The 19,748-nt window shown below is 44.7% G+C and overlaps 1 protein-coding gene across 5 annotated transcripts in view; it reads left to right on the forward strand.

The window, feature by feature from the left end:
• Positions 1-19,748, forward strand: part of CNOT4 (CCR4-NOT transcription complex subunit 4) — a 420,537-nt gene that overhangs the window by 73,281 nt on the left and 327,508 nt on the right. For all 5 annotated transcript variants that reach the window (XM_029615559.1, XM_029615557.1, XM_029615558.1 and 2 more), the window contains 2 exons: positions 7,500-7,763; positions 17,181-17,378. In XM_029615559.1, coding sequence (XP_029471419.1) covers positions 7,590-7,763; positions 17,181-17,378 — 372 coding nt within the window. In that variant the 5' untranslated portion in view covers positions 7,500-7,589. The remainder of the gene's footprint in view (positions 1-7,499; positions 7,764-17,180; positions 17,379-19,748) is intronic.

Here is a 19,748-nt window from a genome sequence, read left to right on the forward strand (position 1 = left end):
TGAAATATAGTCCATAAAACTTCTCCAAATTGCCTGGGTTTTAGTGAAAGTCTTTTTTGTGCCTCTTTTAGCTGCCATATATTCAAGGACAAAGAGCTTCACCATGTGTTTAAACCACTGTATGGCTTGTGGGGGCTCAGGGCCTATCCAATTAGCTAATATTACCTTTTTATCTATTAAACTGGCCTTTTTCACAAAGAAGTCTTTAGCTAAAGAGATGTGGGGGGTATTTGGAGATGTTATTGTAAACAACCAAAGCTGCATATCTCTAGGGAGTTGCTTCTTCAACATCTTGTTGCAGTCCCCAGCTACTTGTGACCAGAAAGTTTGAATTTTATAGCATTCCCAGAAAACATATATGTAGTCTCTAGTCTTTGTCCCACATTTAGGGCACATAGTCAGACAATTTAGCTAGATATGCTTTTATCTGGAGGCATATAAAAGAACAAAAGAAATTTCAGCTGGGATTCCCCAAGTTCGCTGTTGGTCGTGAGCCTTGGAATATCACCAAAAATCCCTTTAAAAAAGTAGAAAACCGAAGGGGTGGGATCGTTCTTGTACGCCATTTACTATAAAGAAATGGTAGACAGTCCTCGTAATAAAAGTCCGTAGAGAACTTGTATATAAGCAGCTAACATTCAGGCCGATACAGCAAAGTTCGCGGGGAGAGCGGGCGAGCGCACAGGCCAGTGACCTGTGCGCGCGATTCAGTAAACTAAAATATTTAAATTAGGGCCGGCGGTAAAAAGAAGCGCTAGGGACACTAGCGCGTCCCTAGCACCTCTTTTTGGACAGGAGTGGCGGCTGTCAGCGGGTTTGACAGCCAACGCTCAATTTTGCCGGCGTCTGTTCTTGAGCCCGCTGACAGCCACGGGTTCAGAAACCGGACGCTGGCAAAATTGAGCGTCCGGTTTTCGAGCCACGGGCTGATTTCAAATTTTTTTTTTAAACTTTTTTTTAACTTTCGGGACTCCGACTTAATATCGCCATGATATTAAGTCGGAGGGTGCACAGAAAAGCAGTTTTTACTGCTTTTTTGTGCACTTTCCCGGTGCCGGCAGAAATTAGCGCCTACCTTTGGGTAGGCGCTAATTTCTGAAAGTAAAATGTGCGGCTTGGCTGCACATTTTGCTTTCTGAATCGCGTGGGAATACCTAATAGGGCCATCAACGTGCATTTGCATGTTGCGGGCACTATTAGGTTCGGGGGGGGGGGGGGGGGGGGGGGGGGGGTTGGACGCACGGTTTTGACGCGCTAATTACCCCTTACTGAATAAGGGGTAAAGCTAGCGCGTCCAAAACGTGCGTCCAATCGCTCCGCCAGAGCGCACTGTACTGTAATCAACCTGATTGGTCGTTGGTTGGTGGTGTTGAAAAAAATCAGCTTCAATCGGTTAAGAGCTGAAAATCCTAGAGAGTGGTTCCAGCGATTTAACAAAATGTCTGATTTGAAGATAAGCTTAAAAGTCTGTCTGAGGAAGAGCAAATCTAGCCTGCAGATCTTTAAAGGACATAAATGTCCCATCCATCTGATCAAAGAGCTGAAAGATATGGGATAGGCCCCGTTCGTTCCGTAAATAAAAGGTGCTCCTCTGGAGCCCTGGGCTGAATATAGGATTGTCTATATTGATAAGAGGGGGGTAAGTCTCCCTGGAAGCTGGGGTATTGAATAATGGTTGCCCACGCATTCCTACAGGATTTAACTAGTAGGTGGGAGGATAGGTGAGGGTCAATTCCCTCGCTGGCTATTTGTAATATGTAATTTAGGGATCGGGTTTCATACCACCTCATGAGATGTAATCTGGGGGAATAATGTTCCTTTTCCGTTATCCAACCATTGATAATACGCAGTAAACAAGCTATATTGTAAAGTTTTAGGTTGGGGCACCCAAATCTGCCTTTTGATAGTGGGATAGTCAATGTGTGAAGTGAAAGGCGAGCTTTCTTCCCGCCCATAAAAAGATTCTGAGGCTTTTATCTACTTTCTTTTGATCCTTTTTCTTAATCCAAAGTGGAAGCATTTGGAGAATATACAGCCCACGGGAAGGATCATTTTAAAAGATTGAGTTTTTTCCCCATTAAAGACAAGGGAAGGGATTTCTATTTAGCCAGATTTGGGGTTGACTTATTGAATAGCGGTGTAATATTTGCTTGGTATATTAAATCTAGGTTACTTGGAATTTTAACCTCGAGGTATTTCATTTCGTCTTGGACTCTCCTCAGTGGAAACCGGCCCGACCACATCTGTTGTAACATTCCTGTAACATCAAGAGCCTCTGATTTATCATGATTTATTTTGAGTCCTGCAAATCTTCCATATGTAAGCTGAAGTTGTAAGAGAGGAGTTATAGATCGAATTGGATCCGTGAGGAAGATTAGTACGTCGTCCGCAAAGGCTGCAACTTTGAAGGAATGGTTGCCTTTGTGGAAGCCCTTGATTCTGTGTTCCAGATCAATTTTCCGCAGAAGTGGGTCAATCGCCAAAATATATAGCAAAGGGGATAGAGGACAGCCTTGTCTAACCCCTCTCCCAACAGAGAACTTTTCTGATTGATGCCATTTTTGCGATAATTATGGAGGAGGGATTATGATACAAAAGCAAATTGTATGAAACCACAGGGCCCTGAAATCCATATCTATTAAGCACTGAGAAAAAGGTAAGGCCATGCGACTCTAACAAATGCCTTTCTCTGAGTCGAAGCCTATGGCTAAACGCTGGAATATGATTTTGTTGGCATATCGACATTGCTATTAATAGTTTAAGGATTTGAGTGTCGGCTGTGCGATTTGTTTTAACAAAACCCATTTGATGTAAAGAAATGAGCTGGGGAAGCACCATGCCCATCCTCTCTGCAAGCACTTTGCCAGTATTTAATTCTTTTTTTAAATAAAAATGTTCCCATTACACAAACTCAGATGGGGTGTGTATTTCTTTCTTTTTTCTTTTTTAAATATAGGATGGCTCGAGTTTGCTTTTAGAAACTTTTCTAAGGGCTCACTCATGAGATGCCTCCTACTCGCCATATAGACATTGTGCAATAGCGTACTTGTTACATATTTGGAATATTGAGCATTTGGGATAGATTCTACTTGTGTATATTGGTGGAACCTAGTATTTTATGTATGAACCTGTGTGAGTAACATAGTTCCTAAATTAAAGAATTTTCTTTATTTCCCATGACTTTGGTATTTGTGAAAGGTAGCAGATTTTTTTAGGTTCCCTGTACTTCATAGCCTCAGCAGCAATAGTGAGGGTAAACTTCCCCATACTGTGCCGCCACATTTTAGTGGAGGGGGTCCTCCGACTAGGTGAGAGGATGAATCGGTATTCATGCTCATTCAATTTGTCCTCTTTGCTGAGACTGCCCATAAATGTGCCAGTTAGTGTTGTCAAGGCAATAACTGCTCTGGCAGGCCTTGAACTAGGGTCAGGACAGTAAGGCGGGTGCCTTGTGTGTGGAGCTGCAGAGAGGCTTAGGCAGAGGCAAGAAACATCTGTTATCCCTGTTGCATGACTCTGCCCCTGAGGATCTGGTTTTGGTCCTTGGAGGGTTCATAAAAGTTTGCTGGGACACTTCCCTCCATCTAGAAGCTGGAGGCCAAGTGACTGTGGGATCCTCCATGGAAGACCTTGTGAGGTTTTAATTCTCTGTACATTGAAGTTTATGATGTGAAAGTCTGGACGCTTTGTATTAGTCCTATAGGAGAAGTTGTCTCTTCAGTATTAACTATCAGTCAATACAGTAAGTGCGGCCGGAGTTACCCCCTGCTCCTAACCCGCTTTCTACTCACTTTTTGGCCGCGTTAGTCCCAACCCGCGATACACTATCCCCTGTTAAACCCATTCTTACCGCCTCTTTAAATCACCTTGTAACCCCTTCCGCCCGCGGCATGTATATTAGATGTAAACGATCGAATTAGCTATTCCCTCCCATACATAACGTGCGCCCCGACTATCGCTTTTTAACCCTGCCGTTTTGCCGCACGTTTAACCTGCTAACTTACCGCCTACCCTTACCCCTACGCGTCCATGGGTTGCTGGTCTCCGGGGCAGCCCCAGTCCTCTCCCTTCTTCCCGAAGCAACGAAAGCGGAAAAAAATCTAAAAAAGCGAAAAGAAAAAAAAAAGGCAACGAAGTGGGCGGGTTCTCCTACGCTCGGGATTGCCAGTCCTCTCTCCCCTCCTCCCGAAGCCCTTGCTTCGGGAGGAGGGGAGAGAGGAACTGGCAGTGTAAAGCAATGAAGCGACTTACTCTTCTTGCAGCCCCCCTCCGGAGGCGGACATCGGGCGGAGATGGACCGCAGCTCCCCTGCCGCCAGCTGCCGGCGAAGATGGATGCCTGCACGGGCGAAAGCGGCCCCCTGTGCGTGTGCAATTGGGCCGCTCAAGGCGTGACACCCCTACTCAAACCACTCCACTGGCTACCTGCCCCATTCAGATCTCAATATAAGATCCTCATGCTCATCCACAAGCAATCCACAATGACAAGACCAGATGGCTCCAAGAACCACTGCACCCCTGCATCCCGACAAGGAACCTCCGCTCATCCAACACAGGTTTACTTACAACTCCCTCCATTAAGGAAGTTCATCGAGTCTCCACAAGAGAACACACCTGCATCAATAGCGGGCCCCCACATCTGGAACAAATCTCCCGGCTCCTCTCAGAATTGACCCCTCTACACCTTCCTTCAAGAAAGAGTCTCAAAACCTGGCTCTTTAGAAAAGCATTCCCTACAGAAAACTAACTCCCGGCTCCCTGTCCCCCTTCCCTGGCACTGCCAACTCCCCCCCCCCACCCCCACTCTGCCTCTGTACATAGCAAGTTTAAAAACTCAGAACTTATTTACTGTTAGTAAAGTTATTATGTAAAGCAAGTTTTTCTTATATTTACTCAGTTAATTTGTTATACTGTATCATGTCACCATAAGGCTCGCCCTTTGACATCCTGTTGTATGTAAACCGGTGTGATATTTCGAATCGAATATTGGCACAGAAAAATAAATAAATAAATGTTAGAATTAACACTGAGCAAGTTCTCTCCAATTTATGAAGGATCCCCAAATTAAATCGAATTTCCTAAGTATATGACATTTAGTGGCAGTTATTTTACTCATTATACAAACTGTAGCCAGTCTGGATATCACCCTCTTCAGAGGTGGAGCATCCTTTTGTTCCAAAAGCTCACAATTTCAATTCAGGCTGTGGTGCATATCTGTTGAATCAAAATTTGAGACGCAGGATTCTGACATCGGGCAGGGCAATTTAATAGAACATTTTTCTGCCTGTAACTGAATGTTGTCATTAACAATCTTAGAGCTAAGAGTCATTATACGTCGCCAAAACAAGTAAATAGTATTACAGTCCCACCAAATATGGAAAAAAGATCCTATAATATCACAACCTCTCCAACATAGGCCACTGATGCTTGGATATATTCTATGTAGCTTTTCAGGATCAGTAATCGTAAACATAGTATAGTCAGCAAAAAGAGAAATCTTGAACATCTGTTTACCCAACTGGAAACCAGAGATGAGCTTATTTTAAATTTTAATAGCCATGGGTTCAAGGAAAATGTTAAACAGTAGCGGGAACAATGGATAGCCCTGGGGTGTACCTCTTTCCACCAAAAAAGAACCCGAATACCCTCCATGTAATTTAATACAAGCCCTTGGCCCATCATAGAGTTTATGAATCTAGGATCGAAATGACTCACCAAAACCCATTTTCTCTAGTATACAAAATAAAAAAAAAAAAGGCCAGTGCACCATACTGAATGCTTTTTCAGCATCAATAATAAGGAAAATAGAGGGTATATTTTCTCTTTGAGCCCATCACATTATATCCACTAATTTAAGTATATTGTCCCTGGCCATTCTCCCAGATAAAAAGCCTGACTGGTCCAGTTTTTAAGTTGTCTGTTAAATTTATTAAGACGATCAGCTAGTAGTTTGGCCAGTATTTTAAGATCAAGATTTATTAAAGAGATGAATCGGTATCACCCACAAGCCATAGGGTCATGGTCAAGCTTATCTATAATGGTAATGCCTGCCACATTAGAGTCTGAAAGTAAGGACCCCTCATTCCTCAAAAAATTAAATACTTTTTGCAAGTGTGCTACGAGGAGAGGTGCAAATTGTTTATAAAATTTAGCTGACAATCCATCAGGTCCAGGAGCTTTACCCACTTTAAGATTTTTAATGGTGAAAAGAATCTCCGAACTAGAAATTTCTTTATCCAATTCATCTCTCATATCCTCTGCCAGTTCTGGTAATGAGAAATCATGAAAGTAATTCTCAAACAAGGCAAGAGAAATGAAAGTGCCCACACTGTATCAATCGCCATGGAATTTAAGAAACCTATTTCTGATATCAGAATTATTGGTCAGAATAGCACTGGTTTCATCCTTAATTTTTAAGATGGGATTTTGGAAGGTAAATTTCTTTAATTTGTTAGCCAGCAACTTTCCTGCTTTATCTCCTCTTCAAAATATTCCTGTTTAGCACTTTCCAAAAGGTGTGCAATATTGGATAATTCTAATCTCTTCAACTCTTCACGAGCACAAGAAAGTAAAGATAATGTCTTCTTAGAGCTATCTGGAAGATGCTTTTGTGCCAAAAGTTGAAATTTATGCCATAAGGCCATACAATCTTTTTCTAGGTTTTTTTGTTTTGTTTTTTTTAAAAAGAAAGGCTCTTGAAATCAAGAGACCGTGCACATAAACCTTCAGACAATCCCAAACCATAGGGCTCACTCTTTTGAACCTTTCAGTACATATTCATGCTATAGATGTTTCATGGATGCAATGGTACAAATTTTTTTGCAGAACACTTTCCCGTAGAAATATATTAATAATTTTGGCAATCTAGAGAAAGATTTCTGTAATTTAAAATACTGAAGCCGATATTCAGAAGCCATTTAGATGGTTAACTGAAAAGTTATCCGTTTAAATGGCAAAGCAGCAATATTCATCACCACATGCAGCTAAATTCTAGCTGCATAAGTCAGAAAAATTATGAGGGTAGGCAGGAGGCATTTCTGGGTGGAGCAGAGTTAGCTGTATAAATTATGCGGTTGATTTTGATATTCGGAGTTAGCTGCTTAACATCTGCGGCTTATTCTGGTTGGGCCATAGGGCTGTCTTAAGTTAGCCAGTTAGACATAACCAGCTATCCTTAAGATAGCCTGGTATATTTAGCAGCGTGACCGCACCGCTGAGTATACCCTGCTAGCTAGCCGGATATGTTTATCCTGCTAACTAGCTGAGCCAAACAGTGCCTAAAAATGGACCCCACTATTTCCATTTCCGAAAGGAAATAGAAAGGGGGTGTAATATATTGATTTTGTTTGCTTTAATTGTTGGCTATAGTATGTAAATTAATTTTGTTGGTACTGCTGCTGTAAGTAGTAGTACTTGTCATATGTCATTGTGGAATGTTTGGAAACTGTATATAGTTTATTATGCCCTTGCTCTTACTTATTTATTTTTCTTTTCTTGCAGAAGTGTGTTGCTGCTCTTAAAAAATTTCTGCTCTTTAAATTACTGTGAGCCTTCATTGGTTTTTTCCTGCTGCTGTGTCATACTGTGAAGATGTCTCGCAGCCCCGAAGTGAAGGAAGACCCCGTAGAATGCCCACTTTGCATGGAGCCACTGGAGATCGATGACATCAATTTTTTCCCCTGCACCTGTGGCTACCAGATCTGTCGCTTCTGTTGGCATCGTATTCGCACAGATGAGAACGGCCTCTGTCCTGCTTGCAGAAAGGTAAATCTTAGTACTGCCTGGAACAGTGGCTTAGCCAGAACTGCTGTTTTGGTAGGGCCAAGGTTAACTTGGTTGGACATTAGGCAGAGGGTTGTAAGCATGTTAATTAAACTGTTATCAATAAACTCTTCTCCTAACATAGCAGTCTGCTGCAATGTTCCCACTCTCTCCCTTTAAGAGAGACTCCTGACACAGGATATGGCAATGAAATGACTCCCATCTCTCACTCTGTCCTCAGTATAGAAACATAGAAACATAGAAAGGACGGCAGAAGAAGACCGAATGGCCCATCCAGTCTGCCCAGCAAGCTTCACACATTTTTTCTCTCATACTTATCTGTTTCTCTTAGCTCTTTGTTCTATTTCCCCTTCCACCCCCACCATTAATGTAGAGAGCAGTGATGGAGCTGCATCCAAGTGAAATACTAGCTTGATTAGTTAGGGATAGTAGGGGTAGTAACACCGCCGCAATAAGCAAGCTACACCCATGCTTATTTGTTTTACCTAGACTATGTTGTACAGCCCTTCTTGGTTGTTTGTTTTTTTTTCTCCCCTGCCGTTGAAGCAGAGAGCCATGCTGGATATGCATTGAAAGTGAAGTATCAGGCACATTTGGTTTGGGGTAGTAACCGCCGTAACAAGCCAGCTACTCCTCGCTTTGTGATTGCGAATCCTTTTTTCTCACAGGACAAGCAGGATGGTTGTCCTCACAAATGGGTGACATCGAGGATGGAGCCCACCACGGAAAACTTCTGTCAAAGTTTAAACAGAACTTTGACTGGCCCCTACTGGGCATGCCCAGCAAGGCACTGACCCTGCAGCCAGCAGGGGTCTCCCTTCAGTCTTCTTTTTTCCGCTCAGCAGTTGCCACGCGGTGAAAGGAGCTCTCTAACCACGTTCCTGACAGGAATTTGGAAATTAATTTCCTAAGAAAATTTGCCCCTCAGGGGTCTCCCTTCGACAAATTTTTTAGTCATCTTACGGAACCCGGTAAGTTTTTTGCCTTCTTCCATCGACTGCCGTCGATTTTGGCCCTCGAGGCCTGTGGGCACTTACCGATCCCCAGCCTAAATTTTGGCTTCCAGCCATGGCAACGGGTTCCGTCGTTGTCCGGATTGTACCCGGACTATGTCCATCACAGACCCCCACAGGGACCTTCTCCTGGTTGGAATTTTTTGAAGGGTTGCAAGCCTTCATTCAGGCGCAATCAGCCCCAGCTGCGCCCCAAGCTCAACCCCTGCCGGAAGCACAAGATCCTCCTGGCCTTGCTCGGATGCCTTAAGAGATGCCTCGCCTAACCAAGAACTTCCCTAACAGGGACCCAGACACCTCAGATGATGAATGACTCCCTGGTAGAAGGAGAAATCCCTCCAGGAATGGAACCATACCGAACCATGCTTCGCTTTTTCCACAAGGACGAATTACGAGCCCTTGTTTCCCAGACTCTGAAGACACTGGGTATTCCTGGCATGGACCCTATGGCAGAACCAAAGAAGAACCCCATCTTGGGGTTATGCTACTTTCCAATGATGGAAGCCATCCAGGAACTGATTGACCTGGAATGGGATGCCCCGGAGGCCAGCTTCAAAGGGGGGGTCGGGCCTTGGAAGCCCTATACCCTCTAGAACCAGCGACCAAGGAATATCTGTGTTTCCCGAAAGTGGACGCTATGGGCTGTGCAGTCTGAAAGCCAAATAACAATTCCCATTGAGGTAGGGGGCTGCATTGAAGGACACTCAGGACAGACAACTGGAATCCATCCTAAGCAGGTCTTCGACGCAACAGCAGTAACACTGCAGATTGCTTCCTGCTGTGCACTGGTGGTACGTTCCTGCTTGCTCCTCTCGAGAGAGGAAACTAACTCCGGAACGTATACCGGTGGAGACGAGTGGAACCTACAGCAGCCTTCCTGATGGACGCAAGCTCAGACCTGGTAAGCACCTCAGCCAGGGGCATGGCCTCGGTAGTGGCAGCCAGAAGACAACTATGGCTATGGAATTGGTCTGAGGACGCGACGTTTAAAGCGAATATCACAAGAATGCCTTTTAAAGGATCTCTCTTGTTCGGAAGCGAATTGGAGAAGTTAGCCAGCAAATGGGGCGAATCCCCAGTGCCTCGGCTACTGGAAGATAGGAGTAAAAGATCTCAGCGTTCTTACCCCAGAAGAACCAAGGACAGAGGTTTTCAGCACTTTAGACCCTACAGGAACTCGCAGTTCCAGACATCTCGTCCCTCCGGATGGTCCCAGTCCTTTTGGAACAGACAGACCAAGAGGGGAGCAGGCCTGGGGGCAGGCTGCAGCCGTGCTCCACAATGAGAATGGGCTGACCCATCCATAAGAAGAGGATATAGGGGGTCGACTTGCCCTCTTCTACCAAAGATGGGTAGAGATAATGTTGGACAAATGGGTTCTTAACATTATTTGAGAAGGTTACTCTCTAGAGTTCCGCAGCATCCCTCAAGACAGATTTATGATGTCACCCTGCCACTCCCATTCCAAGAGACTGGCAGTAGAAACCATTGTAACAAGACTACTCAGTCTGAAGGCAATAACTCCGGTTCCCACGCCCCAACAAAATATGGGGCGCTATTCCATCTATTTTATCATTCCCAAGAAGGAAGGATCTTTCCGGCCCATCTTGGACCTCAAGAACGTCAACCATCATCTGCGGGTTTTAAACTTCCGCATGGAAACTCTTCGCTCCTTAATAATGGCAGTACAACCGGGAGAGTTTCTAACTTCCCTGGACCCTTTCCAAAGCTTACCTTCACATCCCAGTCCATCAGGATCACCAGCGCTTCCTGCGCTTTGCGATACTGGGTCACCATTACCAGTTCCGAGCACTACCCTTCGGCCTAGCAACTGCCCCCAGAACTTTCACCAAAATCATGGTGGTCCTGGTGGCAACACTGAGGAAGGAAAGGGATCTTGGTACACCCTTACCTGGACAATTGGCTAATCAGGGCAAAGTTTTTGGAAGAGAAGCCGGCAAGTGACAAGCAGAGTCAAGAGCCTACTGCAGGAACTCGGTTAGATTGTGAACACGGGCAAGAGCAGTCTGCAGCCCTCTCAATCGCTAGAGAACCTGGGGGCCCGTTTCGACACCAAACAGAACAAAGTCTTCCTCCCTCCCCCGAGGAGAAGGAAACTGATGGAACAATTATGACGATTGATGACCAATGCACGCCCCAAGATATGGGACTATCTTCAAGTCCTCGGCCTTATGGCATCAACCCCGGAAGTCATCCCTCTGGCAAGGGCCCATATGCGACCGCTCCAGCGCTCCTTACTTTCATGATGGAACCCAATGTCCCAGGACTACTCAATGCGCCTCCAACTACCAGCAGAAGTACGTTCTCAGCTCCAGTGGTGGCTACAGGAAGACCAACTAAGCAGAGGAGTAAGCCTATCCCCACCAAACTGGATCTTGCTCACCATGGATGTGAGCCTGCGAGGGTGGGGAGCCCACTGTCAGGAACTGATGGCCCAGGGACAATGGAACAAGGAAGAGGCAGAATGGAACATAAACTGCCTGGAAGCTCGAGCAGTCAGACTAGCATGCCTGCAATTCAGCCACAGACTCCGAGGCAAAGCAATTCAAGTAATTTCAGACAACGGTTGCTTACATCAACCGCCAGGGAGGAACCAAGAGCCAGCAGGTGTCTCTGGAGATAGACCCTCTCATGGCATGGGCGGAGATAAACCTGCAAGGGATCTTGGCCTCCCACATCGCAGGAAAAGACAATGTCTCAGCAGACTTTCTCAGCAGAGAGAGCCTGGACCAGAGGGAATGGACGCTGTCGACCACAGCCTTCCAAATGATAGTAAATCGCTGGGGCCTCCAAGTCCCCAGGTTCTTCAGCTGCAGACGAGAGCCGCAATCCCAAGGAATCAACACTCTCGTCCAGACTTGGCCAGAGGAAGATTTACTGTACGCCTTCCCCCCATGGCCACTACTGGGCAGGGTCATCCACAAGATAGAACATCACAGGGGACTAGTTCTACTAGTGGCCCTGGATTGGTCAAGCCGTCCATGGTACGCAGACAATCAAAGACTCCTCATGGGGAACCCTCTGTGCTTACCTTCACACAGGGATCTTCTCCGGCAGGGCCCGATTCTCCACGAAGATCCATCTCTATTCTCTCTTACGGTCTGGCCCCTGAGAGGACTTGCCTGAAGAAGCACGGTTACTCAAAGGCCATGATTGACACCCTGCTCCAAGCGCGCAAGTTCTCCACATCCCTGTCATACATACAGATCTGGAGAGTATTCGAAGCCTGGTGTGAGGACCGCGGGATTCTCCCGCGGACAGCCAAGATTCCCATGATTCTGAAGTTCCTACAGGACGGTATGAAGAAGGGTTGTCACTCAACTCCCTTAAGGTCCAAGTAGCCGCACTGACCTGCTTCAAAGCAGAAGTGGACGGTATCCGGCTATCAACCCATCTGGACTTGTCCCGCTTCCTGAAAGGGGTTAAACAACTCCGACCATCCCTAAAGTGGAATCTTAATCTAGAATTAGATTTCCTAGCTGGGGCTTCCTTCAGACCAACATGCGGTCTGTCATTACGCCTCTTAACATTGAAGACTGGATTCCTGGTGGCAATATGTTCAGCTCGTTGCATCTCTGAACTATAGGTTCTATCCTGTCGGGAACTGTTCCTCAGGTTCACACCTGGAACCATACAACTGCGCACTGTCCCCTCCTTCCTTCCAAAAGTGGTTTCTGAGTTTCACTTGTACCAAACCATCTCGCTACCAGCTCCGGAAGAACATAAGGACTCGGAAGACTCACGCCTTCTTCGCCACCTGAATGTCGGCAGACTCCTGGAAAGATCGGAACTGGTGCGCAAAACTGATTGCTTATTCATTCGTCACAGCTGGAAGAAACAAGGAGAAGCGGCTTCGCGGGCGACCTTAGCCTGCTGGATCAAAGAAGTAATCAAGGCAGCCTACAAAGAGACAGGAAAGCCCTTACCTCTACAGGTTAAGGCTCATTCTATGAGGGCCCAGGCAGTCTCCTGGGCAGTAACCAAACTGCTGTCGCCCACCGAGATCTGTCGGGCATCGACATGGTCCTCCATACACACATTCTCCAGGTTCTACCGCCTGGATGTTCAGGCCCGGGAAGACACTGCCTTCGCAAGGGTAGTATTAAGTGGGCCACGGGCAGCCTCCCGCCCTGCCCAGGAGTAGCTTTTGTACATCCCATTGGTCCTGAGTTCATCTGCTACACGCTAGGAAATGGAGAAATTACTTACCTGATAATTTCGTTTTCCTTAGTGTAGCCAGATGGACTCAGCATCCCGCCCACGACTGTCCCGGAAAAGGAGAACCTCGGATAACAAACTTCAAGTCTAAGCCAATATGGGTAAGCCGTGGCCTACTCCTAATTCAAGACACCCACAGTTTGTCCGGTGTCGGCGATAATTGGTTGCGTGTACTGGTGGTCTCCAGTTTGGAAATTAGTTGAACCAGTTCAAATTTTACTCAAGTTTAATCAAGTTATTTAAGCAAAGATATATTCACAATGGCTTTTCGAAGAGAATACTGAAGAGCTGAGGTTACTGCAGGGCTATATCTAGAGTGACGTCAGCTTTGAAATCTGACTCCGTCTCCCATCTTCTAGCAGAAGAGCACAATACCCATTGGTCCTGAGTCCATCTGTCTACACTAAGGAAAACGAAATTATCAGGTAAGTAATTTCTCCAATTCTCAAAATATAAATTTTGTATAGGAGCCATGTTCAGATCAGAGACTTTGAACTGGGTCCCAGAATATTTAAAAATGATCAGCTAACATTGTTCAGCCAGGCTCCAGGATACTCAAACTTTAGAGACTGTCTCAGTTTTGTGCCACAAGCCTGTGCATATGCACAGTGGGTTGTGCAGACTCTTCAAGGACCCCCTTCTCCCCACCCAGGAAAAGGCAGCACAGTAAATATTGTAATGGGGTCTAGAACATTAATATACTTCCTGCTGGGGAAAAAAGAACAAGTCGGGCTGCTATAGAACCCTACACAGACCCTGCACGCTATCAGAATCCATCATCTCAGTCACACATGCAGAACAGAGAAAGACCCTTACCAAATACTAAATAAGGGACCCCAAACTAGAAATATATAGCTAGACTGGAGATATAGAAACAGAAATGCATTTCCTCCTGTACTGAGCAAAATATAAAGCTACCAGAGATGCATGTTCATAAAACTGACATATTTCAGTCACTAAATTAAAAATAAAATGCTTTTTTCTGTTTGACTGGGTATTTTATTTTAATAATCACGCTGGTCCCAGAATGTGTCCTACTCCTCCCACTGAATCTTCTCTCCGCTCCCAATTTCATCCCAATTCTTGATTCCCCAATTTCCCTCACCTTCTCTGAGTCCACACTCTCTCCCCCCACCTCAAACCTCACCCAACATCTCAGCTCTTCTACCAACCCCCAATTTCCTATTCTCCTATGGCATCCCCCACCAAACCCGAGTACCCATTGTCCCCTGAAGATCCAGCTCTCCCCCAATACTGGAATCCTTACTTCTTCAATTCTTATGCCCCCATTGTCTTCAAGACTCCACTTTTCCCCTCCTTCCTAATCTCTGAGACCTGTATGCAAAGCATCCCCTTCCCAGGTAAGTACATTGCCTGTGACTGTCTGTGATGCTGAGCAGTAGTACACTCAGCTCAGTCAACCGAAGGCAGGGAAAGACCATGGAAGAAACATGGGAGGAGGTCTGTATTTGAGTCATCTCCCTCATTTTCCCCTCAGCCCCCTCTCTGTCTTCTTCCTCCTCACCCCATAGCTGATATACATCCCATGGCCCCTTTTCCATCCTAATCTCTCTCTCATAACTTCTCTCTCCCCTGTGCCTCCCCTGCAATGGCAATGAATTTGCAGATAGCTTCTTGTTGCTCCCTGGTGGCTCACTCTTGTTCTTTCTCAGGAGGTTGATGAATCTGGTGTGAATTCCTGGTTTCCAAAAACCACAACTGTCATTGGTAATTGAGTCTGCACAAAAGAAGGCCAGAAGACTGCAACCACACTCTTCAGCACCTCCTGGCAAGGACCAAAAATTCCTTGATATCTTAGGTCACAAGATGTTTCAAGGTTCTATGCTGGTGTCACACATAGCTGCATACCAACTTTACATGACACAGTATCAAAGAAATCTCTGGAAGCAGGTTCAGGGAATAGCCGACTCTCTTCCCCAACAGCAACAAGATAGTCTCTACGCCATACTACATAAATTCCTTGAGGCTGGCAAACGAGGTTCATGCTGCGTACGACTCCTTTGAAACAGCTTCTCGCATGTCAGCGTCAGGAATCAGCACCAGGAGATGGGCTTGGCTAAAAGCCTCTGACTTGAGACCTGAAGTCATAGGCAAACTTGCCGATTTGCTATGTACCGGTGAAAACCTATTCGGCGACAAGATACAAGATGCAGTGCTCAATTAAAAAACCATAATGAGACCCTGCGACAGTTATCCACAGTGATTACCGAGGCCCCTTCTGCACGAAGATCCACTAGAAGGGACGCTAGTAAACAATTTTATCGCCCACACAGATACTATCCATCTGCGTCTTGCGCAAGGCCAACTAAACCGTCTCAGAAAACACATCCTCGACAGCCCAAGACATCCAGGCCTCAGCCACCACCACAGACAGGCCAGGCCTCTGGATTTTGAGGCATATCTAGAGAACAGCAGTCCCTCCATAAATCCAAAACTAGGTTTGCCAGTAGGAGGTCGAATTCGCCACTTCATGACCAACTGGCTCAGCATAACCACAGACCAATGGGTTATATCCATCATAACCCATGGATACCATCTAAACTTCCTCATGGTACCCCCAGACTTACTACCAAATCCTCTGTGGATGCAAGAAGATCACAAAGGTCTTTTAGAGTCAGAACTGTCCATCCTTCTGGGCGCCAGGGCCGTGGAACCTGTTCCCCCGAGCACAGCAGGGCAGAGGGTTCTACTCTCGCTATTTTTCTCATTCCAAAGAAATCAGGCGGCCACAACATAGTGGTGCTCTGCATTCACCCCAGTGTTCTCTGAAAAGTAGTTTTGGCTTTTCGTCTGAATCAAGCCATCATATTGCCCATTGGTTTTTTTTCAAGACCTTATGCACATGAAGGGGAGAAGGCTCTGCATTCATTGTACTGTAAAAAGACCTTGGCTTATCTGAAGAGAACTCAACCGTTTCATCATGCTTCCCAACCTTTCGTCACTTTCAGTCTTAACAGATTTGGAATAGTAGTTGCCAAATTGGCTAGCAGAGCATATTACACATTGCTACATTCTGGCTGGCCTACAGATCACAGACTCTATCAAGGCTCATCAAATAAGTGCCATGGCTACCTGAGTGGCTTACCTGAGAGGCATGTCCATTGAAGACTTCAGCAAAGCTGCAACTTGGTCATCAGTTCATACCTTTAGATTCCATTACTGTTCTGTCAAGAAGTGACAGAACTTTGGGAAAGCAGTTTTGTGCAGCATGTTCACCCAGTAGTCTGCTCTCCACAAAGGGGTTTTAGGTTGTTTTTCAGTAAGTGATCTGCTGCATCCCTCATCTTGGGACTTTCCACATGTCATGGCTAATTTAGTCCAGCTTGTTGAAAGATAAAGCAAGTTTTTTTTAGAGAGCTGAATGAATTAGCCATGCTTATACTTGCCCATCTTCCTGGAGAGTTGACTACCTGAATAAAATGAAGCTCTGCAATCAGCCGAGAGGCTTATGAGGCAGTGCTCATGCGATAACTCCCGTGTTTTCTCAGACAAAAGCTTTATGAGTTAGGCAAGAACGGTCTGTTCGGTGCCCTCTGATGAGATCACTCACATCTTATGGCTATTTCAATCTCTTGTCTACAGAGAATAACCTTTGTGGTGAGCAAGCTTGCTATTTTTATTAACTTTAAAAATTTTTTTGGTTTTCTCTCCTATCTGCCCTCTATCTTTGATTCTTCCCTACTCCTCCATGAAGGAATGCATGGGTGGGTTCTATGAATCCTTATTTACTGGCAGGAGCTACCAAAGTTGCAACAGTCGTTTTTACTACCCACCCCAGGCCTGAATGTACCATCTCTTCATTGATCCCAGCCCTATCAGTATCCAGTAGATGGAAGATCTGTACCTGTATCCCCGTACCTCGGTACAGAGCACTGTGACAAATTATATTTTTGTGCACTGTGCACCTGCAGGGAGCTTTTCAAATGAGCTGACTTTTGTGGGACATGTTGATGTGGTCCTTTCAATAGATGCTCCAGGTAGTACTTGTGTTATGAGACACATCGTCATGCTGAGTGGCCATTTTTACATCAGCCACTATTTTCTATAAACTTTTAAAGTTGTCTTTCTATAATGTAGTGGTGCTGTTTTATGAAAGTGGACATTTCATTTTTTGTATTTTTTAAAGCCATATCCAGAAGACCCAGCAGTTTACAAGCCACTTTCCCAGGAAGAACTCCAAAGGATAAAGAATGAAAAGAAACAGAAGCAAAACGAAAGGAAACAGAAGATCTCAGAAAATCGTAAACATCTGGCCAGTGTGCGTGTTGTACAGAAAAATCTTGTTTTTGTGGTGGGTCTCTCTCAGCGCCTTGCAGATCCAGAGGTGAGGTTTCCTTGCATTTTCTCATGTCTCTACTTGCCTGTTTGTGACCGCTTTACGCAGACTAAAAAAAATATTTTTTTTTCCTTCTGATTAGGTTTTGTTTATTTTTTGTTTTTACTTTTTTTTCACTTTTTATTGCATTTTATTATATAATCATGGTCACGTGCATAAAGTATGTTAATTTGTCACATAAATTAAAAAAATTAGAGTTTTTGTAACATAAAAAGTTTATGCAAGCTTTTCCAAAAAGAAGAAAAATTGAAGTTTCAAACAAAATAGGAAATGTATTTAAAAAAAACTTTTTCCTAACCAGTGATTAATTTTTTTAAATATTAGAATAACTTTAATTCAGAGCAGTTATCAAATATTTTATCTTAATCTGAATCTTTTTTTTTTTTATTTTATTTAGCGTTTATTGTACTCAAAATGCATGACAATACACAACTTATAACCAAATAAGAATACAGAAGATTTGTCTGGAACTACAAGTCAGAATATTTGTAATTATATATGAGACAACTTTTATCATTCAATAAAGCCATATATCATCCCCTGTGCGTCTCTTATATATCGCTAACTATAGAGTCATGGAACCAGTAGATGAGAGTAACAATTTACCACCATCATTTGGAATGTCCCCCCCCTCTTCCCTTTGTCCCCCCAACCCTAGCCCTAACCCCCTAACTTTCCCACAATTACTCCTACTACATGTGCTTTGATATCCATTCAATATGCAGATTCATTAATATCTACATTTCCTATCCTACTCTGAGGACTCTTGCCACTGTCTGTAAGTGCGCCATATTTGCAGGAACTTCCCATACGATTTATGTAAATGAGCTGTAATTTTCACCAGAGTGTATATATTTTCTTTAACTTATCCTGCACTCCACTGAGAGTAGGGAGGTGCCCTGCCTTCCACAGTTGTGCTACATGAAGCCTGGCTGCAGTCAAAATGAAGGATATCAAACGATTATCATAGTCACCCAACAATGGCACCGATTGTCCCAGTAGGGCTTGTCCCGGCAGAAGTTGTACTGTGATTTTAAAAAGCTGACCCAGCCACCCCTCTACCTGTCGCCAAAATTCACTAATCCTGGGGCAAGTCCACCACATGTGGAAGAAATCTCCCCTCTGCTGGCATCCTCTCCAACAAAGATTTGAGATCTGGCGCTTCATTTTATGCAATTGAGCTGGACAATAGTGCCAACGGTATAGTATTTTGACTGCATTTTCCATCATAGATGCCTCTATAAGTCCTTTACCCATTCTCCCAAAGATCCCTTCCCATTCTTTTTGCGTGAAGGTGCATTGGAGATCGGCTTCCCAGGCTACCATTTGTTTGGTTTTGTTAAAGGGCCGGTTCCCCAAGAGTGAATAAATTTGTGACTGTAAATGCAGGGCCTGATCAGCCTTCACACAGAGCTCCTCAAAGGCAGATTTTCCTTGTTCTAGAGACTCACCAATAGTATAGGTTTGTGCAAAATGACGCAATTGGAGATATGAAAAAATATCCACAGAGGACAAATTAAATTTATCCTGCAACTCCGGGAATGTTAGCAAGGCCTGCCCCCCCCCCCCCCCCACAGGGAGCTCCAATTATATATACCCTTCCTTCTCCACTCCCGGAAGGCTGAGTTAGTATATCCTGCTGGGAACTTACAATTAGCATACAGATATGTACTCTGATGGTAGACCTTTGGGCCCACTAGTAGATGCCTTTTGGTTTCCCACACATTCAAAAGTAATACCAGAGATGGCGGAAGCACATCCCCTGGACATAGACGCCACGTGGAGGGTGGCTGCCACATGAGACTAGTGAGTGGGATGGCAGTCATTAATTGTTGACTAAACTGCAGCCAGGGTTTTACTTCTTGAGTCTTGTGCCAGTCAACAATAAGTTTAAACTTAGCTGCTAAGTAGTACCTTTCAAGATGAGGAACTCCCAGTCCTCCTTGTTGGCGGAACTGATAAAGAGTAGTTTTCGCAACCCTAGGTCTCCGACCTCCCCAAATATACTTCATTATCCGATTTTGCCATTTGGTTAAAGCCAGTTTCGGTACCGTTATAGGTAGAGACTGAAATAAGTACATCATCCTTGGTAACACTATCATTTTAACAGCCGCAATGCGACCCATCCAAGATATCCTGTATCTATTCCACTCCTCCAAATCTAGTGAAATTTTTGACCACAGAGTATCATATATGAAACATATTCTGGATAACACTAATGTATATACCCAAGTATTTTATTTTCTGGTGTGCCCACTTGAATTTATACTGACGTCGGAGCCTTTTTTCCAACGAGGAGTTCAAATTGATGTTCAAAATCTCGGATTTTTCCCAATTGATCCGAAATCCAGATGCCCT

The sequence above is a fragment of the Rhinatrema bivittatum genome, chromosome 9 (assembly GCF_901001135.1).
Source record: "Rhinatrema bivittatum chromosome 9, aRhiBiv1.1, whole genome shotgun sequence".
Taxonomy (NCBI): Eukaryota; Metazoa; Chordata; class Amphibia; order Gymnophiona; family Rhinatrematidae; genus Rhinatrema; species Rhinatrema bivittatum.